The 25,028-nt window shown below is 43.6% G+C and overlaps 1 protein-coding gene across 1 annotated transcript in view; it reads right to left on the bottom strand.

The window, feature by feature from the left end:
- The window catches only part of ankfn1b (ankyrin repeat and fibronectin type III domain containing 1b), a 299,590-nt gene that overhangs the window by 173,392 nt on the left and 101,170 nt on the right, over positions 1-25,028 (bottom strand). Inside the window, exons 3-4 of the mRNA XM_014158873.3 lie at positions 24,319-24,500; positions 17,441-17,673 (exon numbers count right to left, since the gene is read on the bottom strand). Coding sequence (XP_014014348.3) covers positions 17,441-17,673; positions 24,319-24,500 — 415 coding nt within the window. The remainder of the gene's footprint in view (positions 1-17,440; positions 17,674-24,318; positions 24,501-25,028) is intronic.

Below are 25,028 nucleotides of genomic sequence, written 5' to 3'. Positions count from 1 at the left end.
CCTGGTGTCCAGTCATACTTGACTAGACAAACTACGATGACAGATGGGTATGTGAGTAGCTCCCATTACCAAGAAATAATTACACTTGGACTTCCGCTTTCCTGAGGTCAGGACAGAGTAAGGAGGAAAGTCACAAGACAATACACAAACACACAAACAGTACTAATCTACATACTCATTCACTCAAACACCCACTCTTTCTCACACACACATACACCCTGAATTCTCATGATCCGAGACAGGAAGTTAGCTGTGGGTGAGTGAAGGGCATAACTAGTGTTATTCCTGCGGTGGACAGACATCAATTTTGAGGAAATTGCATCCCATTATTGGAAAGTGTTACCGGAATGTCAATTAAGGGGGAAGTTTTTAACCTCCGCCACACAAATAAACAGCCTGCCCGCTCCCCCATTAAAGGCAGTGTCAGCACAGACAGAGAGTCTGGAGGGTAAGGAGAGGGAGAGGAGGCCCAACCAGGGAGGATGGGGGTAGAGGTGGTGGAAGGGGGGTGGGAGAGACGAAGCACTTCTATCCCACAAAGGGCTGCTTTCTTTCCCCTTCACGTCTCCAGCCCCTCTCTCTCTCTCTCACACACACTTTCTCCAGAGCTTCCTCCAGACCAAGAGCCAAGGCCCGGCCCAGTCCTGGCCCACTCAGAGTGATCTTCACATGGGCTTTGGATGGTTGGATGGTGGGGTCAGAGCGGGAACTGAAATGGATCTATATAATAACCACTGCTGGAGGGGAGGAGGATGAGGTGAAGGGGAGGTTGTTGTAAAGGGTGGAAGGAATCTATAGTGTTGTTATTGTACTGCGTTACTTCAAAAACACAGTGGGCACTAAACCAAATAAACTTAGTATGGGGAGAGAAACAGAAAAGGGGAGAGAGAGAGAGAGAGGGATGGATGGATAGATGGAGTGTGTGTGTGAGAGAGAGAGAGGTGAAGGAGAGGAATGGCGAGAGAGAGAGAGGGAAGAGGAATGGTAGCTATATGTCCCAGTCTGTTGCCCTCAGAGCAGTGTGGCCAGAGGGAAGCTGCTGCCTGGAGACTTTATAGGCCTTTTCACATCTCTAATGGGCCTTGAAATTGTTGAGATTGTTCTGGTGTGAAGGACCCTCCTCAACACCACTACCTACCAGACCGGATGGGAGGAGAGGGGAGGAGAGCAGAGGAGAGGGGATGAGGAGAAGAAAGGCGGGGGGAGACAACACGAGAGGAGACAATGATACCACATCATACGATCATGTTTACAGCAAGTCACTGATACGATGACTTTTTAAATGTTGCCTTTGTTTCCTTCAAAGGGAACAAAGGCCAAAAAGTGAAATATTTTAAGACATCTCCCGACCGGTTTGATTTGGATCTAATATTGTCATAAACTGGAGTTGAGAGTTTCTTGGATCAGGGAATATAGTGTAGAGTGATTCAACAAGGTCAAATGAAGAGAGAGAAAAAATGTGAAAAGGAGTGAAAAGGAGAGATGGGAGGAGAGGTTAGGCTATGAGAGTTATTTAACAATTCCCGTAAGTGCTTTTTCTGATGCAATCTCAATGATCCTCGAGATGCAGTGGTGTCAAAAAAACCTGCCCCTGCCCCCAGCCGAAAGAAGATTAGAGCTGAAGAGGAGAAAAAAAGAGGGAGAAAGAGGGAAGGGGGAAGGGGCAACCCTGTATCTACATACTTAATGAACACAATTTCACTGGGTTACCATCAGTAACCAAAGTGGCCACAGAAAACATTCCCATGCCATTCTTTCTTAGTCCCCTCTCTCTGTGCGTGCGTGCGTGTGTGTGTGTGTGTGTGTGTGTGTGTGTGTGTGTGTGTGTGTGTGTGTGTGTGTGTGTGTGTGTGTGTGTGTGTGTGTCTGTGTGTGTGTGTCTGTGTGTGTGTCTGTGTGTGTGTGTGTGTGTGTGTGTGTGTGTGTGTGTGTGTGCACCCGTATCTGTGTGCGCACTCGTGTGTCTGGGAGAGTGAGTTTGACTGGATGTGCAGAAAATGTGCAATTTTTCTCTCGCTTTCTGGCTGTAGTTTTCAGGTCGAGGGTGGAGGGCCAACTTAAGACCTCTTTGTGCAGACTCTTTTCACACACATTAATGCAGTCCCCTCGGCGTAAGCTATAGAGCCGGAGAGAGGAACGGGAGGAGGAGGAGGAGGAGAGGGGGAAGGACGGATGGAGAAATGAAAAAGAGTGTGACAAGGGTAGAGTGAACGTATGACCCATCACTCAGTGGATTTATGTAACTGTTACACCAAGGGTGATTTTGTGTGTGTGCTCGCGAGCATGTATCCGGTCTTACGTCTTAGACCCATTCCAACAGATCCACGGGAAGATGCCATTTCCATCACCATTAACACGGCCGTAACACATCGGGACAAGAGGAACGCCTATGTTAGAATGATGTTCATTGACTACAGTTCAAAATTCCACACTATTGTTCCCTCCAGGCTCGACGTCAAGCTCAGAGCCCTGGGTCTGGACACCTCCCTCTGCAACTGGATCCTGGACTTCCTGACGGGCAGACCACAGGCTGTGAGGATAGGCAACAACACCTCCTCCACACTGACTCTTAACACAGGGGCACCCCCAAGGGTTGTGTCCTCAGTCATCTGCTGTGCTCCCTGTTCACCCACGACTGCGTGGCTTTGCACGCCACCGACTCCATCATCAAGTGCCCTGACGAAACCACGGGTTGTAGGCCTGATAACCAACAACGACAAGTCAGCCTATAGGGAGATAAATTAACTGGCATAGTGGTGTCATGACAACAACCTCTCCCTCAACGTCAGAAAATATAGCAGGATAAAAGCAGAGGAGGGAACATGCCCCGATCCACATAAATGGGACTGTAGTAGAGAGAGTCACGAGTTTTAAGTTCCTTGGCCTCATCACCGAGGACTTGTCATGGACCAACAACATCACCACTCTTGTCAAGAGGGTGCAAAAGGGTCTCTACTTCCTAAGGCGGCTGAAGAAACGTGGCATCTCCAAATACTTCCGCTGCACCGTCGAGAGCGTCCTGACCGGTTGCATCACGGCCTGGTACGGGAATTGGGAAAAGGGGATACCTCGTCGAAATGTGTCTTCCGCATTTAACCCAATCCCTCTGAATCAGAGAGGTGCGGGGGGGGGGGGCCTTAACCACGTCATCGGCTCCCAGGGAGCAATTGTTGTTGGGGATTAACTGCCTTGCTCAAAGAACGTCAGATTTTTCCACCTTGCCGTCTCAGGGATTCATACCAGCGACCTTTGGTTACTGGCCCAATGCTCTTAACTGCTAGGCTACCTGCCGCCCGGAATTGCTCCGTCCATGACCACAAGGTCCTCCAGCTGGTGGTGAAGACGGCCCAGTACATCAGTGGGACCTAGCTTCCACCCATCCAGGAAACGGTGCCTGAGGAAGGCATGCAGCCTCATCATTGACCCCACACACCCCAGCCACTGTCGGGCAGACGGTATCGGAGCATGAGGTCCGATACCAACAGCCTCAGAGACAGTTTCTATCTACACGCCATCAGACAGCTGAACACTTTAACTGGACTGACCACCTGATCTGAGTTTCCGCACGTTAGCACACATCACAACTGCTGCTATTATACACTTGGCCCCCCAACCCACTCTTCTCCAATACACTTGGCCCCCCAACCCACTCTTCTCCAATACACTTGGCCCCCCAACCCACTCTTCTCCAATACACTTGTAAATATTGGACTATAAATTGTGCCTTCCTGTATTACACTTGTTAAAAAAAGGTATTCTATTCTACTGCCATTGACTTTATGTTCGTATTCTTATTTTTTACTATTTCTTATTGTTGTTGCATTTCGTTGGACAATGTACACCATGCCTATCCCGTACATACAACTAATAAAACTTGAAACTAGTGTTAGTCACCTGGGGAGTGAGTCACAGTCAAGACCTAAGGGGGCACACACCATTGAGTATGCGCTACTGTAACCCAGACAGAATTCAATAGAGGCTGACAATGACAAAACACACTTAGTCTCAGTTTGAACAGGGACTGCAGGGCTTTGTGTGGTACGATACCGCCATCATGTGGCCAATGTTGTAACTGATTGAGCAGACGGGATGGAGGGCAGAATAAGTACTACAAAGAACTGAGTCGCTGCGGCTCCAGATTTTCTGAAACCTGACTTGCGAGTTGCTAAAAATACAGAGATTTCTGCCCATGTGGGATCCACTGGCCTACCTCTTTTCAGCTGCTGCTCAGTGCTCAGGCACTCCGCTGCCGGTGGTACACAAAACAATCAGAGCAAATGTAGTTCTTTGTCTGTTGAAACAGTAACGTTAGGATATAAATTGGAAACATAAGCACAACTCAGGTTGTCTAGCAATTTCATGTTCTTTGTTTCAGGAGGGGAGTTACAAGCAGCTATTTAAGCAAGCTATATGTAGCATACACAGCACATCAAACAAGCAAGACACAGACAAGAAGTCAATAGGGATTTTTTTCAACAGTGATTTTTTTAATTATTATTTTGTATCATCATTGTAAAACTCTGTATTCGTAGTCTCGGCTTTCAAATAAATGGCTTACTGTAAATTATGCACAACCCTGACTTTTCATATATATACTTTGTTTCAAATGTGTTCTTGGTGTGTTTACCGTTTTTATATTATTTTGTATGTACATGTCTCTTTCCACTGAGAAGACAAACAGAAGTGTTCGAAGTAAGTTCAACTATTGAGTTATCCTCTGGATCTAAATACATTCTCACACCCGTTTCTTTTTTCATACTCAAAATAAAACCAATACATTTAAAGGGACATGGGTAGTACTGACCTCTGTCTGTTTCTTTGAGCATATTTAGAGATCCACTATTATTAAATACTGTTGAAGGGGGGGGAAAGCACATCTGTTATTGGATTTTACAGGTACTGACGTACGAAGACCATTCGTATGACGTGAATGTGTCCCCAAACTCGATTCACCTCAATGACGAGTAGGTGGGGTTGTCACCCAGTGACACCATCAGCGGGGGAGAACTACCGAAGGCTGTGGTCTCTAGTGAGGGACGTGACTGTGACACAATTCCCAATGACTCATGCTGTACCACTAAGCCTATATCTTAAAGGTGAGGACCTACTTACCGAGTGAACATTCCCCTTTAAATCCTATCATTTCAGACAGCCATTCCATTTATCTCTATGCTATAGTGAGTAACTTTTATTAGCTTATATCTTACAGGCAAGGACCCATTTATCCATTGAAGACACTCCCTTTTCATAAATCCCATTATCTCAGGAAGCCATCACGTTTTTTTCTCTACACCAGACCGAGTGACTTTCATTATCTGCTCTTTTCTGGGCGTCAGCCTAGCGTACATCCTCTAATCTCTATTGCATCTGAATGACTTGGCATTAAGACTGGGGCTTTGATTGACACATCCGTATTGCACAAAGATTAGTGGATGCTTTAAACACAGTCCCGAAGGCCTTATAAAGATGTAATTACAGTGACATGACAGTTTTATGAATCACTCATAAGCTCTCGCTGAGCCCGTAACATCAGGTGTGTCGCAATGGAGAGGTCCGGAGGTGTTTATCGACTTAATTGAATCCCTATAGCAACTTATCTGCTTGAACCATACACACTTGGTCCAGCTTACACCATACCAGTCCCCACCAATCATCATAGAGAGACAGGATTTCAGGACAAGTGATTCATATCTGACATGACCCACGGCCCAGATGGCATACCTCCAAGTCATCATATACTGTATGTGAAAACAGAGTAAAATACAATATGCACATTCTACCATAGTTGCTAGAGACGGTACGTTCTCCAACTAGGGATGTACTGTCTCTTATGGCAATTTGACGGGCATTCCATAACTTGGTCATTATAATTGACTTATAGTTCTGGGCTTGGTTTGCAATTCATTACTGGGAACAGACATGAGATGGAGAATCTACACTGAGTGTACAAAACATTAGGAACACCTTCCTAATATTGAGTTGCACCGACTTTTGCCCTCAGAACAGCCTGAATTCGTCGGGGCGTGGACTCTACAAGGTGTCAAAAGCGTTCCACGGGGATGTTGGCCCGTGTTGTGTCAAGTTAGCTGGATGTCCTTTAGGTGGTGGACCATTCTTGATACACACGGGAAACTGTTGAGCGTGAAAAACCCAGCGGCGTTGCAGTTCTTGACACACTCAAACCAGCGCACATGGCACCTACTACCATACCCCGTTCAGAGGCACTTCAATCTTTTGTCTTGTCCATTCACCCTCTGAATGGCACACATACACAATCCATGTCTCAATTGTCTCAAGGCTTGAAAATCCTTCTTTAACCTGTCTCCTCCCCTTCATCTACGCTGATTGAAGTGGATGTAACAGGGGACATCAATAAGGGATCATAGACTGACCAGGTGAAAGCTATCATGGAAAGAGCAGGTGTTCCTAATGTTTTGTCCAGCGCAACAAAGGATTGCTGCATGACAGCAGAGAAATAACGAACCTGCTACTGGACAGTATGTCTCCTACATAGATGCAATTACCATGCTTGACCATGCTAAGTGAAGACCGGCTAATCAGATAAACAGTCCACAAGTCGATGACAGTCCATCTTCAGGCTTCCGTCTTCTGCACCACTCTCCATTAATAAACACCCAGCTACAGTGTGCCTAGCTCTGGTCCGGGGCGTTAGTAAAGTATATTGAATCAAGTCATTAAACAAATTGGTCTGTGGCATTCGGTGCATATCGATACAGGGCGTTAGTAGCGGTGCCTGGACCAGAGCTATAGCGTCATGCGGCACAAACACACTGTGAATGCCACCCAGCTCCACCACTGTACGTTGCATAGGTCGACGTCAAATATCCAAAACACATCCCAAACCATCTATCTCGTCAACCAGTTCATTCCTGTTGTTTTCTTCTTTCCAGCCAAACCCAGGTTAGAAGAAGGTTAAAGAACTCACAGAGGAAGAAAGCAAACAGCTCAGAGCTCTTCCAAAGAGTGTTCCCAGGGCCCCATATGGAACGCATCATTAAGCTAATCACCTCCGTAATGACTGTGCTAATTCTAATAAGGCCAGGGGCAGCCAGCACCGCCGCAGCCTGGTATATCCTGGGTTCTGTTCATTAGGCACCAAATGGAAGAAAACAGACTGAAACAGAGAGGGACTACATACAATTGGTCCAATAAACACTTTTTTTTGTGTTCTGTTGCAAAACGGTAACCTACGGTGTGTCCCGAATGAACACAATCCTGTTCTATTGAAGCTCACTGCTGCCTGCTATGCCGTGCTCTGCTATTGTTGCGCTGCTCCCTGGTGGTAGTGACATGTATTGCCTATTGCTTTGTTACAGAACCCACTTCTCGTGTCAATGGGGATCCATAGGTCAGTAATGAGTGTAATCAAAGAATCAAGTGCGGACGCACTATGAAAACAAGCCACACACTGAAGCACTCCATGGTGTGTATTAGACTACTGGGCTGATGGACTCACCCGAAATGTGACATAAACTTCAGGTCAGTCTGAATGTGCTTGCTTAAGACTTTACATAAATGTTTGTCCTGTCTTCCTAAATGCTAATCTAATCAGTACAGCACACGTAGCTACTTGAATTGATCTCCAACGACTAGCATTGTCTGTGAGGAGCCGTTTGAATGAAGTATCAGCATGGTCCTCGTCAGAGCCAGTGTGAACCTGTTGTGTGGTGATCGGTCCTATGTCTCCTGTCTGGCTGAGAGGACTGGTACAGAGAGACAGGGGGCTCCTCCAGAGGGAACAATCCTATTTAACCAAACCAGAGCCTAGCAGGGACCCTTTGACCTACGCACCATGAATATCAATCAGATCATTGGAAGAAGGGCACCACTGTGATGGTACATCCTTGTCACAACAAGATATTAATATATATCTGGTTATGTATTTTTCTCCGTCAATCACTGACTCACATTCAGTGCTAAAATTCAGAGAATCAGCAATCAACATAGACTGGTTCATTACTTGCCACAGTGACTGAAGTGGACAGTAGTTCATTTGACTAATTAAGAATCTCTGTGAGTCACCATGACGCATACCGTTCCAGAGAAGAGGTTCAGTAACAACGTAGATTGGCACAAACAGATCGTCACATAGTCACAAATAAGTGTGTACCTTTCATTTTGAAGCATCGCTCAGTTCTGGAGCGAAAGTAATCAACCATTTAGCCACAACATTACATAAATCAAACTATTTCTCTCTGAAACACACACACAAAAACTATTTTCTCTTTCTCCTGCACACCAAAACAAAGAAACCAACCCATACCCCCCCACCACACACACTGCCAGTCTGGGGTGCCATGGCAACTCAAATAAATCTAGAGCTGGAGTCAAATCTGCTGCAGTTGCCTGTCTCATGCATTGGCCAAACATTCCCTAATTTACTGCTCTGCCTCTTATTGCTGCCAGCTCTGCCAAAACATCTCTGTCTGTCTGTCTGTCTGTCTGTCTGTCTGTCTGTCTGTCTGTCTGTCTGTCTGTCTGTCTGTCTGTCTGTCTGTCTGTCTGTCTGTCTGTCTGTCTGTCTGTCTGTCTGTCTGTCTGTCTGTCTGTCTGTCTGTCTGTCTGTCTGTGTGTGTGTGTGTGTAGCCTACAAAAACATGTGTGCTCTGTTCACAGTGGTCTATTTTGTTTTGCAAATTAACTTATGCTGACACCTTGGCTGTGTTACGCTCCAACACCAATACTGACACATCACAGGAAGAGGAGGAGTGGAGTGAGGGAGGAGGGGCAAGGGTGAGAAGGAGCGGGCTGCTGACAAGCAAAACAACCCTGGCTCAACACCGAGAAGCAAAGTGAGCGAAGAGGAAAGAACATCAGGACACTACCGCAAAATCTACATGTGACAACTGTGGCCAGGTCTGCCTCTCACATATTGGACTTCACACACACACCCCAACCCATGGCTATGCTGTCGTCAGCCCTAATGGATGCAATTAGTGAAAAAATAAACAACCAGGCAAAAAAATGGATTCAGCGACTAATCAGCTGATCTGTTTATTTTTCACAGACAGCTTCTGCGCATACTAATGGTATGCAGTACACACAAGCACGTACATGCACACACACGCAGGCACAAATGCACGCACACACACACACACAAACAGTAAACTACGAAACAACACGGCCACCATTTCTCCTCATTGATATATCACTTTGTTTGTCATTGTGAAAACATCTGCTTTTCTACAAATCGACTGCCTGGGATGTGCAAGGTGTACACTAAATGATTGTCTGCGGGACAATGAATGCAGCGAGCTGTTGTGGTTTTTCTTGTTGTTGTTTTGACGAGCTCACAAAGCTAAAGAGCTGCAAAATGATCAACAGAACAACAAACACAAAAGAGGTTATTACTGCTCAGCCTGTGTCTGTAACCAAGATGGCTGCCTGGCTTTTGGAGTGAGAGAATGTAAATGAGAAAAGAAAACTCACGTATTTATACAACATGTAGAAACCTCTTTCCTTGGCTTAATCTTGGATGAAAACATTGATTTCTGCCTAAACGTAATTATTTTTCATATGGTGGCCATAAACAATAACTGGTAATGTTGCATAGTTTTAGAAAGGTCTGGAACACACCTTTCTGGTAAAATACAGTTATAAATTGCTGAGGTGTACACACGTTGAGAATACAAGCTCAAGTACATAGTACAAATATTAGGAAAATATGTAAAATCATAAGTGATTTTTTCCCTATTCAACAAACATGGGGCAATAGGGCTTGACATTACTGAAATGCTTTCTAAATATATACTGAACAAAAATATAAAACACAACATGTAAAATGCTGGTCCCATTTTTCATGAGCTGAAATAAAAGATCCCAGAAATGTTCCACATGCACAAACAGCTTATTTCTCTCAAATGTTGTGCACAAATTTGTTTACATCCCTTTTAGTGAGCATTCTCCTTTGGCAAGATCATCCATGAACTGTAACTCAGTAAAATCGTTGAAATTGTTGCATTTATATTTTTGTTCAGTATAGTAAAAATCAAATGATAAACAACTTTCTTATAACTGTAAAAAAAAATATGATCATACTCAGTGCTTAGTGACAGTACAATATTGGCTGACGACAGATATTTTTCTCCTAAACGTCCACTGAGCGACGTAGAGACACCATTCCAATGTGTACAGACTCGTAACAACTTCAGCTTTAAGCACAAAGTGTCTGTCTGTGACCAAGAGAAAGTGGTCTTGATTAAATTCTATGACATTATTTAGGCACTGGACCTTACAACGTTCACTGAACACTTTGTACGCCAAAATGTCAGTTGGAACCGGTCCAGAACCGCTCAAAGTCCCCTAAATAGGTGACATAACCTCTAAGAGGTTTTAAAATGACAACCATTGTTCCCTTTATGGAAATATCTGGTGGCAGAAATTAGATGTGGATTTCAAAAGAATGTCGTCTTGATGTGAGAGAAAGAAATGTGTTCAGAATTACTAACAAAGTGTAAATTGTCCCTCACTCCTGCACTCATTGTCCTGTAAAAATGCTTTGGCACTAAAACAAACTCCTAGCAACCATTGCTGATTGGCAATGAATAATTCTATTCCACAGAGGATGGCATTTCACCCCTCCGCTTTCAAGTGGTAGTTTTTTATTTGCGTTAGCTCCCTGAACTTACGGCTTAGCTTCAGCTCAGTGGGCTAACACAGTCCTGTATAGTGCACAGGAGAGCCCGGTTCAAACCCAGTCAGTCACATTGGTACTGTAAGTTGAGTTTGGTAGCGTATCAGCTTCTAGGGTTGTTTCAGACAGGAGTGGGTCAAAGGAGTTCGAACCCAGTCGGTTACACAAGGCTTGTCTAGACACAGAAATACAACTATTCTAATCCAACTTGTATTGCAACAGTATCGCTCCAAATGATACCGTGGCTTTAAAAATGTCTTACCCCTAAACACAGGCGACACGTCATCAGGTCCAGAGTGGTCCCCATCTCATTAAAGGGGTGTAGGACTGTCCGATTTGGGAATATCTCATTCACAATAGACTTTATATCACAGAGATATGGTTCTCGCTAGCGGTTTCTTCTCAACCCAGTGATAAATTGGGTAATTCTCAGGCAACCTTGCATGTTTGACAGAGAAAGACATCCGCACACTCTCTCACACACCCAGACAGGCACCCCTTACAGAGGTCCCCCACTGACTCTCCCCTTCCATGGTTGGTGTCACGTTCCTTCTGGGGTTATTTGAGAACCAATTACAAAGTCTAGCTAGGTAATGATGGATCCTCTTACCAGATCTCATGACCACGAACAATAACGACACATTCAATCTCGAATGACCACAACCCAACCCCTCTCCTCTCTCCTTATGTCTCAGGTAATGGTCCTCTATAGTTTGGAAGAGGAGCCACATGGGACTAACCCCATTTGGAACACCCAACCTCCCCTTCTCAAATTAGGGTTGCCATGAAAGGTTCTGTAGATGACAGGTGGGAAATAATGGTTGTTAAGGGGTTGGTCTTGTGTGGCTCAGTTGGTAAGACTGTTTGGCATTAGCAACGCCAAGGTCGTGGGTTCATTTCTCACAGGGGTGATCTGTACTGTAAGTGACTTTAGATAAAAGTGTTTGCTTAGTGGCATTTACAGTGAGCTCCAAAACTATTGGGACAGTGCCACATTGATGTATTTTTAATGCTCTGTACTCCAGCATTTTGGATTTGAAATGGTACAATGACTGAGGTTAAAGTGCAGACTGACAGCTTTAATTTGAGGATGTTGGGGAACCGTTTAAAATTACAACACTTTTTGTATATAGTCCTCCCATTTTAGGGGACCAGAAGTATTGGGTCAAATTCACTTATATGTGTATTAAAGTAGTAAAAAGTTAGGTATTTGGTCCCATATTCATACCACGCAATGACTACATCAAGCTTGTGACTCTACACATTTGTTGGATGCATGTGCTGTTTGTTTCTGTTGCGTTTCAGATTATTTTGCATCCAGAAATGAATGGTAAATAATGTATTGTGTCATTTTGGAGTCACTTTTATTGTAAATAAGAATATAATATGCTTCTTAACACTTTTACATTAATGTGGATGATATCATGATTATGGATAATCCTGAATGATCGTGAATAATGATGAGTGAGAAAGTTTGAGAGGCAAAAATATCACCCCCCGTTATTGTAATGGTGAGAGGTTAGCATTTGTTTGTGCTTCCAACACACGGTTTGAAAAACCACGTGATCAAACAAAGCTTTGGACGTCGTTGATCACGTGATAATGTCACTTACAATGTACCGATGCTCGTTTTTATCAGATCAGTAGCGTTTTTAAAACTGCATCGGAACTCTGGTATCTATTGTCCCATCACTAACTTTAATTACTTTCTACCTTGGTAATATTATATTTTTATGGGTAAGATAACTATTTCTCAGATATAATTATTCTGTTGAAATTGTGCTTTAAGGGCGAGTGCAAATCAAATGGCTAGGTAGCTAACTTACCGAGTATCTGACAGACAAAGTTAATCTCCTGTTTTTAGCTCCCCATGTGATCTCTGCTTGTTGGATAACTTAGATGCTGACCAGACCACTCGCTCGGTTGCGTGCGTCCGCGTGTGCCATCGCACGCATGTTGATTTTGTCCACCCACACCAGACACGATCAGGACATGCAGGTTGAAATATCAAAACTAACTCTGAATCAACTATATTTATTTGGGGACAGGTTGAAAAGCATGACTCATTTATGCCAATTTAGCTAGATAGCTTTCTGTTGCTAGCTAATTTGTCCAGGGATATAAACATTGGGTTGTTATTTTACCTGAAATACACAAAGTCCTCTACTCCAACCAACAATTAATCTACAGATAAAAGGGTAAACCGAGTTCGTTTCGAGTAATCTCTCCTCCTTCAGGCTTCTTCTTCTTTGGACTTTATATGGCGGTTAGCAACCAACTTTAAGATGCATTACCACCACCAACTAGACTGGAGTGTGGACCTCAGTTCATCTTTCAATCACCCATGTGGGTATATGTAAGGAAGAGGCGGGACTTTCAGCGCATCAAGCATCACAAATAGAACCAAGTCCTATGTTAACGCCTGGCTACGCAGACGCTCGTTGACGCGCGCGAGCAGTGTGGGTGCAATGATTGAATAACATGTATGTGTACATTTATTTTGCAAACGCTCGCGCGCGCGACGCAAGTGGTGTGGTCGGTGTGTTAGCCACCTTGTCACCGGCATAAACACTGAAAAGATGAATCAGATGTGTGTGGCAATAGCTATCACATTAGGTTGCCACCAGATAAGCTGGCTACGGTCGCTAGCTAGCTGCAGTGTCCAACCGTGCAGCTAGCTAACATTTGCTAGATCAACCGGTCAGTCCGGCGCAGCATCCTGTCACTCCATTGCTCTCTCTCTCTCACTCTGGGTGTTTGTGTGTCTCTGAAATGTCCTTCTGTTTTTATGACGAGGCCTATAAGCACATCTGTCAATACAGTCAGTGTATCATCTCAGTAAGCTTTTTGTGCCATGTACTAGAAATCCATTCTATTGTTAGTGTCTTTTTATTTACAGCTTGTAGCGGCACCACCGAGGGGGAGCCAAGAAAATGAAAATCCCCTTCCAAGTGGAAAGGAGCGGTTCGGAAGAGAAGGAGGATGACGGGTAAATCCTTCCTTAGGGAGGAAAAAGATGATTGAGTTGACTATGGCAATTGATATCTGCACTGTATGATTCTTACCTGGATACCGACCTTCATGTTTATTGCATGCTGACCTGTGTCTGATTTGCACACTAGTAACACGACTGACAGAGAAATGTCGATATTGATTGTTGTTTGACTGTTGTAACAGTTACCGTATTTCATTCGGAGAGGAAAATTAAACATCGCACTTGGCGTAAACATCTTTAGTACGCATTCACCATCACATGTCCTTGAAATGATATTGTGGAATACATTTTCATTAATGCTATTACATTTCTTTTATTATTCCAATGTCAGGTACCATTTACCTTTTTATGAAATTGAGCACATTGATTGAGTCAACTTTGAATAAGACTGTAATTGAAACTGTACAGCCTATGGACTTTGTTTGCGGTCAGTCTTCTTTCGAGACTACCGGTGCTGGAGGACATCTGCAAAATGGCGCTGGCAGACTTAAATAATAAATGAATGTCAAATCAATTTCACTAAGTTCTTGTCCTTTTTGTTTGCTGTCACAGTTTACCATAAGGTATAAAAAACGTACTAACTCAATTTGTAACTAGTACTTATTAAGTTGTTTTCTGATCAGATACTTTTCACTCTTACTTGAGTAGTTTAAGTGGGATACATTTACTTTAACTTGACAGAATCACAGTCTAAGTAACTGTCCTTTACGTATGTACAGATTTTCATTATTCTACCCACCTCTGCAAAATATACATAGCCTAACTATAAAATGTGGGGCGAGCATCCCCACTGGAGGAAAGTTGATTGATCTACAGTAGGACCTACATCTACGTCAATCAACTGATGGCCCAAAACAGCTCGTCAACTCAGCCAGGGAAACACAAACAGTAGCCTATTATCGGTTTTCACACCTTTCGTTATGTGACAATGGATAGGCTAACGGGTAGCCTACAGAATGGAGCCTTTCAGAATAATCAAATAACAAAGGGCCTATTGCAACCAGCTGATGTCTCGTTAAACCATCAATACGTGCCAAATTCACCCGCACAACAGATCTCAATTGCAACCATTATAGGTCACGTCTTTACTACTCCCTAAAAGATTATGTAGGTGTTACCTTATTTAGAGATCTATATATAATGATGAGATGCTCATATCTCCGTCCTAACATTGTCCCAAAAGCAGGAAGGCAGGCGACAAGTTTAGGTCTGCATATTAAGCCCATAGAAACGCATTTGAGCTTATTCTGGACAGATTTTGGTGAGAGTGAGCCTTCTCGCTTCGCTTCTTCCTCTCTGCCTTAGTCCTGCTTGCAACCAAAGTCTTTCAAGATACTGTGTGTTCGCCCTCTGGTTGGTATTGTCAAGAGAACGACTTAGTCCTTTCGTAGCCCTTTCCTGCAGTGAATGACCAAAAGCGCCGTCTTTGGTCTCATGGGTGGAATGTTATTAATACTTTTCATGATTTCATAATTAATAAAGATTATTTTAAAAAACACGTGTTGTCAAACAGTTTTGTTATATTTCAGTCTTTTGTGATGTATTACATTTTGAGTTTGCATCACAATGTACATTTCAACTCTATTTCTGACATGGTACAGGTGTCTTATTTTTTAAGCCCATAACCATGTGTGTGAGGTGTGTACTTTTGTTACAAAGTAGATTTGTTTGAGACTACTAAGAATCACTCTGTGTGACCCTGATTCCACCGACTGCAGTAAAAGGTTAACAGACTAAGGGTGATTTATCTATTTGACAAGCATCCGTGCAATAGAAATAAAGTATTTCCTCATTTTCCACAGCAAATCTAATGTGGACATTTTCCCAAAACATTGTATGAATGGAAACTAATGTTGGTGAAGCCTACTGTTATTATTTTATTAGTTTCCTATTTATGTTATCCAAAAGTGTCTGGTATGGTCACTTCTTCGGGGGTAAAATATCCCTGGACTGTTCATATGTGAAACATGTCACTAAATCAAGTCAATCAGGGGGATTGAGTTATTTGTGTCAGAAGGGAAACATTTGGCCCGAACCGTCTGGTTGTGTTGTAGACTTGAGGTCAATTTGTAGTTACTACTGTGTGTCCTGAAAGTCTTTTCAACAAAATCCTTAGTGTTCAGTCTCTATTGAGACTGAACACTAATTACACTATGTTCAAAAGTTTGGGGTCACTTGGAAATGTCCTTGTTTTTGAAAGAAAAGCACATTTGTGGTCCATTAAACTAACATAAAATTGTTCAGAAATACAGTGCAGACATTGTTAATGTTGTAAATGACTATTGTAGCTGGAAACGGCAGATTTTTTTATGGAATATCTACAAAGAACTTTGTTCTGAAACTCGTCAGTATATTCTTGTTCTGAGAAATTATGGATATTCCATGCGAGAAATTGCCAAGAAACTGAAGATCTCGTACAACGTTGTGTACTACTCCCTTCACAGAACAGAGCAAACTGGCCCTAACCAGAATAGAAAGAGGAGTGGGAGGCCCCGGTGCACAACTGAGCAAGAAGACAAGTACATTAGAGTGTCTAGTTTGAGAAACAGACGCCACACAAGTCCTCAACTGGCAGCTTCATTAAATAGTACCCACAAAACACCAGTCTCAACGTCAACAGTGACGAAGCGACTCCGGGATGCTGGCCTTCTAGGCAGAGTTGCAAAGAAAAAGCCATATCTCAGACTGGCCAATAAAAATAAAAGATTAAGATGGGCAAAATAACACAGACACTGGACAGAGTAAGATTGGAAAAAAAGTGTTATGGACAGAAGTTTGAGGTGTTCGCATTTGAGGTTTGAGGTGTTCGCATCACAAAGAACATTCGTGAGACGCAGAAAAAATTATCAGATGCTGGAGGAGTGCTTGACGCCATCTGTCAAGCATGGTGGAGGCAATGTGATGGTCTGGGGGTGCTTTGGTGGTGGTAAAGTGGGAGATTTGTACAGGGTAAAAGGGATCTTGAAAAAGGAAGGCTATCACTCCATTTTGCAACACCATGCCATACCCTGTGGACAGCGCTTAATTGGAGCCAATTTCCTCCTACAACAGGATAATTACCCAAAGCACAGCTCCAATCTATGCAAGAACTATTTAGGGAAGAAGCAGTCAGCTGGTATTCTGTCTATAATGGAGTAGCCAGCACTGTCACCAGATCTCAACCCTATTGAGCTGTTGTGGGAGCAGCTTGACCGTATGGTACGTAAGAAGTGCCCATCAAGCCAAGCCAATCCAACTTGTGGGAGGTGCTTCAGGAGGCATGGGGTGAAATCTCTTCATCTTTCCTCAACAAATTGACAACTAGAATACCAAAGGTCTGCAAGGCTCTAGTTGCTGCAAATAGAGGATTCTTTGACGAAAGCAAAGTTTGAAGGACACAATTATTATATCAATTCAAAATCATTATTTATAACCTTGTCAACGTCTTGATTATATTTCATATTCATTTTGCAACTAATTTCATGTATGTTTTCATGGAAAACAAGGACATTTCTAAGTGACCCCAAACCTTTGAACGGTAGTGTATATTTCTGAGGTCAACCAGTGTGTGTGTGTGCGTTGGCAAACACTTACATGTGCACAGTTAAGTGAAGGATGACACAATCACAAATACTTGACAAATACAGTCATTTGAAAAGGGACAGAATTCTCTAGGTTGTCTTTTGAACTAAAAACACTGATATCACATTGAGACCCATAACTTTGAGCCAACATTTTGTGGTGGTTGTGTGTTGGCTGGGATAATCTCTCTATGCTCTTTTGAAAGGAAAGACAGGAAGTTGGGTACTTACAAACTTCCTCTTGAGCTTGCCCTTGCCGCCGCGACTGCCTTTGCCCTCGAGGGGCGCCGACGAGCAGTAGTCTACCATGCCCAGGGGGTCGTCCACGGAGACGCTCTTGCGCAGGTATGCGGTGCGCGTGCGGAAGTGGGAGAAGGGCGATTGTGAGCGGGGGCGGGCGGCGGCACACAGACGCCCCGCCTCCTCCTCGCCCTCCACGTCGTCCTCCAGACGCCACAGATCCCCTGGAAGAGAGGGATGGCGTGAGAGGGGGGGGGTGGAGGGAGACAGAGGGGAGATGAAGAGAGAGGGGGGAGAGAGAGGGGGGAGAGAGAGAAAGAGATAGCGAGAGAGTCAAGTCAAGACAAATAGATACACAAATCCTCCCTCTCCATTAACTATATTCCAGATCATTAAGCAATACAGATATAACTCTGAACTATCGCTTTAGGAGGAGCAAAGTATTTTTATACCCCACCCCCACCCTTCATATAATTGCTTCTCGTAAAACAGAATATAGAAATATTCCATGACCGTGAAGGATGTGACTGGTGTTTTTCTATGAGCTCTGACATCATATGAGCACCTGTCAAACATACAGGAAAATAATAGCTACTGACATCAATCCATCATCAAACATCCTGGACTAACATCTGACTAGCGTTGACGCAACGCAACATGAGAGCTATATTGCATGTCTGCTGTTGGAATCAATTAATCAGTGAGCGAACGCTGCTGTCTAACTTTCAGGGGGACATTATGTCAACTGTCTAAATCACTAGACTAGCATCTATACTGTTGACATAGAAAAGACACTGGGATCTGACGACACCTGTATATAAGCATTGTTTGTTGTTCTTTGTGCTCGGGATTTTATATATATCTTCCTCTGAACTGCTCGAATGCTTGTGGTGAAGAAAGGCCAATCATTGATGCTTAATGGAGAGGCTGGTTATTAAGGAACTTGGATAAGGAATGTCTGATGCTCCGCAGTCATGTCTGGCGCTCTGCAGCCAATGACACCGGTTGCTAGGCAACAAACATGGCACAAGACTCAACTCTGTCTGAATTTAATATTTGCACCAGAGATGGCACATATAAAAAAAATGTTTTAAATAGGAATTCGGGGGGTGGGGGTGGGGGGGGGGGGGGGTTCAAATGGAAGCACTCAGTTACTCTGATGGGCTTAAGTAGATGGTTTACTTCTTTTTTTCTGTGATCATCAGGAATAGAAGTAGGCTGGTGGGATTAAAGTGCTATAGGGCTGAAGGATTTATGCCGTGGTAAAACAGAGGTTGAGTGAAGAAACACATCTTGAGGGACAGGGAGACAGAGAGAGAGAGAGAGAGAGAGGGAGAGAGATACAGAGAGGGAGAGAGGCAGAGAGACAGAAAGAGAGAGAGAGAGAGAGAGAGAGAGAGAGAGAGAGAGAGACAGATACAGAGACAGAGAGAGACAGATACAGAGAGAGAGACAGAGAGAGAGACAGAGAGAGAGAGACAGAGAGCGCGAGAGACTGTTTGCACATACTGTTTTGGTAAAAGAGCATTAGTCACAAAAGAAGAGCAATTAAGTACTTTCATTTCACTGAAAGTAAATGAATAGGGATTATCACACGGGGTCCTGATTGCCAGAGGAGGCCTTGGGGCTGTAGTCGAACTTTGAGCGTCTGATCGTACAAATACTGTGTACTCTATTCAATCAAACTGCTCTCAAGAACTTTCCTGGATACAACAAAACTATATATTGTTCTGGTGCTGCAACAATAATAATAATAATCAATAACCAAATGATGTGAAAAAAAAACTGGTTTTGGATTAGCATTCTACAAAGCCTTGGCCCTAATACTAATAACATTCTAGAAAGGATTGGCCCTAGTACTAGTAACATTCTACAAAAGATTGACCCTTGTACTAATAACAAAATGGTATATAAAGCATTGGCTTTAGCAATAACATTTTATGAAGCTTTGGCCCTAGTAGCAATTTGTCACTACTTCCGCCTAAGTCGGTCCCTCTCCTTGTTCAGGCGGCGTTCGGCGGTCGACGTCACCGGCCTTCTAGCCATCGCCGATCCACTTTTAATTTTCCATTTGCGTTGTCCTTGTCTTACACACCTGGTTTCATTCCCCCAATTACTTGTTCATTATTTTAACCCTCTGTTCCCCCATGTTTGTTTGTGAGTGATTGTTTGAATGTAATACGGTCCGTTATTGTGGGCTAGATTATTGCGTTGTATTATTGATTCTTTGAGTAAATTACGTTTATTAGTCATATCTGCTGTCCTGCGCCTGACTCCTCTACACCAGCTACACACAGGCTTATTACACAATTAGAGGTCTTCACGGGTCCAGGTTGACCCAATATACCCGAGACCTGACACGTGCCCGATCGGGTGCAGGTCTGAAATTCTAACTTGTCCCTCGGGTCCAGGTTGGGTCATGTTTAATTGTCATCGGGTCTCGGGTCTATGTAACTACAGCTGATAGACAAGAAAAAGAGAGAGAGAGAGAGAGAGAGAGAGAGAGAGAGCGAGAGAGCAGGCAAGAAAGAGAAGGGTTCACAACAACTGTTTCTGAATCAGAAATTTGCTGATTTGGGCCTATTTCTCCTTTAATTTAGATTTTTTAAATGTGTTTTCTACTCTACTTGCCTTAGCCTCTTCATTCTTCTTAAATGTTTTCTTTCTTTCCCCCTGCAGTCATACAGTGGGAAATAAGAGGAGAGAGTGGGGGAGGGAGCGAGTCGGTTCAGTGACTCACATAGTGACAGCTCCGGCAGGCTGACTGGCACAGGGTGGCCCTAGAGTGGGTTATGAAAGATTATACTGCTGCTAAGAAAATATCTCCCAAACTAATGCCTTGCCTGCATGCCTGCCTGCCTCTTGCAAGAACAATAAGGACATTTTCAGGGAGCCTCCTGTTTCAAAGGGAACCCGTGCTAGCTCGTTCCCTTTAAACAGCAAATACGCTGGCACATGAAAAAGCCCTCCTGACAGACACAATAATATCATCAATCACGTTAAATTTTCATATTCCCAAATGGAACATATCACAGAATTTATTAGGAACGACTCAGGGTGATGGCTCGGTTTTATGGGGACATATTTTTTGGGGAGAGTGTCAGGCGAGTCGGAGAGTCAAATGAGTCAGGCTGCTCCGACTTAGCCTCTGGCGCGCTGAACTGGCGACCCCTCTGCTCCTGCTGACGTCTCTCTGACAGTTGTCAGGTCTGCCGGGGAGACTGGGAATGTGGCGCGTGGGTGATCATTTCACAGAGAAGCCTCTGGAATGTGGGGAACTGGTGTTTAATGCTGTTATTGTTTTGTGCCATACCTTTCACAGTGCAGCAAAAAGTCAAGTTTGGATACGACTTTCCATATACAACCAACATTCACTTATCTCAGTGCTCCATAGTTTCCATTTGCCTTGCATTTAGGCCTATTTCCTAACTCTTAAAGTAGGCTATAGCCAAGCCTGTTGGCTGTAGGTCAAACTTTTGCAAAGTATGCCAGTCTTATCTATGCTAACGTCTATTTTACTTTGTTATCAGCAGATAAGACTTGATAAGAAACTATAAAATAGCTTCATGTCCATCAATAGAAAATATAGCCTATCGGGAAAAATTCAGACCCTTTCACTTTTTTGTCATTTAGCAGACACTCTTATCCAGAGCGACTTACAGTAGTGAATGCATAGATTTCATTCATTTAAAAAACTTTTTTTTTTTGTACTGGCCCCCCGTGGGAATCGAACCCACAACCCTGGCGTTGCAAACACCATGCTAGCATTGCAAACACCATGCTCTACCAACTGAGCCACAGGGAACGTTACAGCCTTATTCTAAAATGTATTAAATAAAGAATCTACACACAATACCCTATAATAACAAAGATTTAAAAAAAATTGAAATGTTTGCTAATTTATTACAAATAAAAAACAGGAATACCTTATTTACATAAGTATTCAGACCCTTTGTAATGAGACTCGAAATTGAGCTCAGATGCATCCTGTTTCCATTGAGCATCCTTGAGATGTTTCTACAACTTGATTGGAGTCCACCTGGTAAATGAAATTGATTGGACATGATTTGGAAAGACACACAACTGTCTATAGAAATAAAATCCGACAGTTGACAGTGCAGGTCAGGTCAGAGCAAAAACCAAGCTATGAGGTTGAAGGAATTGTCCGTAGAGTTCCGAGACAGGATTGGGTCGAGGCACAGATCTGGGGAAGGGTACCTAAATATTTCTGCAGCATTGAATGTCCCCAAGAACACAGTGGCCTCCATCATTCTTAAATAGAAGAAGTTTGGAACCACCAAGACTCTTCCTAGAGCTGGCCGCCCGGACAAACTGAGCAATCGAGGGAGAAGGGTCTTGGGCAGGGAGATAACCAAGAACCCGATGGTCACTATAACAGAACTCCAGAGTTCCTCTGTGGAGATGGGAGAATCTTCCAGAAGGACAACCATCTCTGCAGCCCTTCACCAACCAGGCCTTTATGGTAGAGTTTCCAGGTGGAAGCCCGCTTGGAGTTTGCCAAAAGGCACCTAAAGGACTATCAGACCATGAGAAACAAGATTCTCTAGTCTCATGAAAGATTGAACTCTTCCTACAGACGTGATGCTTGGCATTCAGGCCAAAACCAGTCACCGCTCATTACTTGGCCAATACCATCCCTACGGTGAAGCATGGTGGTGGCAGCATCATGATGTGGGGATGTTTTTCAGCAGCAGGGACTGGGAGACTATTCAGGATCGAGGGAAAGATGAACGGAGCAAAGTACAGAGAGATCCTTGATGAAAACCTGCTCGAGAGCGCTCAGGACCTCAGACTGGGGCGAAGGTTCACCTTCCAACAGGACAACAACCCTAAGTACAGTCCCTGAATGTCCTTGAGTGGCCCAGCCAGAGCCCGGACTTGAGAGCAGAGAACAATGGGAGAAACTCTCAAAATAAAAGTGTGCCAAGCTTGTAGCGTCATACCCAAGAAGACTTGAGGCTGTAATCGCTGCCAAAGATGCTCTAACAAAGTACTGAGTAAAATATCTTAATACCTATGTAAAATGTGATATTTAAGTGTTTTATTTGTAATACATTTTCTAACATTTCAAAAAAACTGTTTTGGGGTATTGTGTGTAGATTGATGAGGGGTGTGGAGGATGAATCATAATTAGTTGGGTAACATAGATAATTAAGATGTCTTATCTGCATAATAGGCTTTTGTGATATACTTGTTATTAGAATGTATCCCTTTGGACTTTAGTGTTGGCAGTTGTACTTCTTCCCTCAGCTGGGGTTCAGTCACTTAGGGCCCAGAGAGGGGAGAGGTCAGAAAGGGAAGAGGACAGGATGGAACATTGTCTTCATATGTGAATGTGTCTTTACCTATTCTAAAACCATGTGAAGGGATGGCGTGATTAATGGGGAACCAATTACTTGTCTCCACAATGTCTGTGCGCAAGTCACTCCCTCCTTCGGCATTGGGGGGAGCTGTATGGCAGTGTATGGAACCATTGTATGTCCTCTCTGATGTTGCACTTATCCTGGGATAGTGTATGACCTAGAGACTCACTCCCCTCAGTGAGCTTGTACAGGAGAGGGGTCAAGAAGGGGTTTTACTTGAGATGGGAGTATCTATAGTTGACAATTTAGTTATGCCATTGGATGAGTTGGTGTTTTTGTGTTATGAAGTACCAGGAAGGAGATTAGAACCTCGTCTTAGGGACCAAACTGAACGATAATTTATAGTGAATGCTATCTGGCTACAGGATACTCCTTTCTCATTATAAAGTCTTCCTTTGTGAACTGTTCCTAAATATCTGTGGTTTGTTATGTCGACTAGGGGGGTGTATCTTGGCTATAAAAGATCTTTGTACTTTTGTGTTGTGACTCTCAATGGTTCATTAGAAATGGTGCATCGTTGAAAGTCAGTGCTATTGCAAAGCTCTTATTATTAAAGATGTAGCTTAAGTATAACTCTGACTGGTGTGTGAAGTTTGTAACTCTCCTCATTTGGTAATACAGAAATTAACCACCACAGGGGAAAAACAATTTAATGCATTTAGAATAAGGCTGTAACGTAACAAAATGTTGAAAAAGTGAAGGGGTCTGAATACATTCCGAATGCACTGCTTGTCTACATCACCAGCGCTTGCCTTTTGAACTTCCATGTGTCATCTTCCATCTTATCATCTATCCAATCTAGAGATACCGGTTCGGGTGAAGGAAATACGCATTTGATGTAAAAATAGAACTTATCCACGACAGACAGACATGTGCCCTGTCTGGGAAGCGGGCGTGCTTTGTAACAAGGGAATCAGATATCAAAGGCGCCGGGGGAATTACAGAAGTGCGAGGGGAAGAGATTGGAAGACGTGTCTCACCGCATATCTGACAGGAGTCAGACGGCTTCGTCAAGCTCTGCCTCCCCTCTGAACTGACGACCATCCGCCTAGTAGGCTACCAAATATACACAGCGGCAGCAGTTTTCGTCAGTATTCAGACCGCCGTTTGGATGTGAAACATTCGAGCTAGGTGTGCATCACTGGCGGGAATGTCAGAGTCCTAGGAAACAGCGGGTCATCTCTCCAAAGGCTGCTGTGCCGTGTGCCGAATGCTTCGAGAGTTGCCGTGTATTTTTTAATACAGAGACACACTTACACAAAACAGTTAGCTACCATTTTAACACGTCTCAAGGTAAGTAAGCCTTTCTCGTTCACCAGACACTTCTATGCACAATTAGCCTGGGGAAAAGGTTAAGCACTATTTGTGGATATTAAAAGACAGCCCCCAAAAGCATGAAGCAGGCCTTTCCTGTGAGTGAGTGAGAGAGAGAGAGAGAGAGAGAGAGAGAGAGAGAGAGAGAGAGAGAGAAAGGTGTTTTCTAACCTTCAGGGGGCAAAGTGCAGGCCTTGGGCTGATGGCTGTTGCTGGCCAAAGACGTCCTGCGAGGAGGACTCCCACCAATCAGGTCTGAGTGGTGGACCCTGGCCACGGTAGGGGACTGGGGGATGCTGGGTAGTGTCCGGGACTTGGCCAATAGAGGCCTCTGCAGCTTCCTCTCCAGCGACCTGGTGGTGAGACAAATCAATAACAGGTCATCAGTAATATAACAATACAATAATATGGACTTTCAGCAGATGTTCTTTTATTGACTTAGAGTTGATATAAACTGTATGGGGCAGCAGGTAGCCTTGAGGTTAGAGTGTTGGGCCAGTAACCTAAAGGTCGCTGGTTTGAATTCCGTAACCGACAAGACACATTTTTTCTTTGCTACCTAGATAAGCTTGCTAAGTTTGCTAATAATAAAGTTAGCTAGCTTGCTTAACATTAACAATATGGACAAACTAGCTACATTATTATCATTGATACGGTTGTATTTTTCAAAAACTGTTATGTTCTCATATTTTAGTTGAGAAGATTCCTGTGATGAAACCGTACAACTCGGCTACTCTGGTAATAAAAGTTTCTCAAACTTTCCGACTTATAATTCCGACTTGTCAAGTGAAACTTCCCAGTCAGAATCTAGTATTTCCAATTACTCCGACACCACATGAACGCCTCATTTACTCCAATTGCTCTAGGGACTCTGGTAAATG

The sequence above is a fragment of the Salmo salar genome, chromosome 19, assembly GCF_965601325.2.
Source record: "Salmo salar chromosome 19, fSalSal1, whole genome shotgun sequence".
Classification (NCBI taxonomy): Eukaryota; Metazoa; Chordata; class Actinopteri; order Salmoniformes; family Salmonidae; genus Salmo; species Salmo salar.
This window is presented reverse-complemented; position numbering and strand designations above follow the sequence as displayed.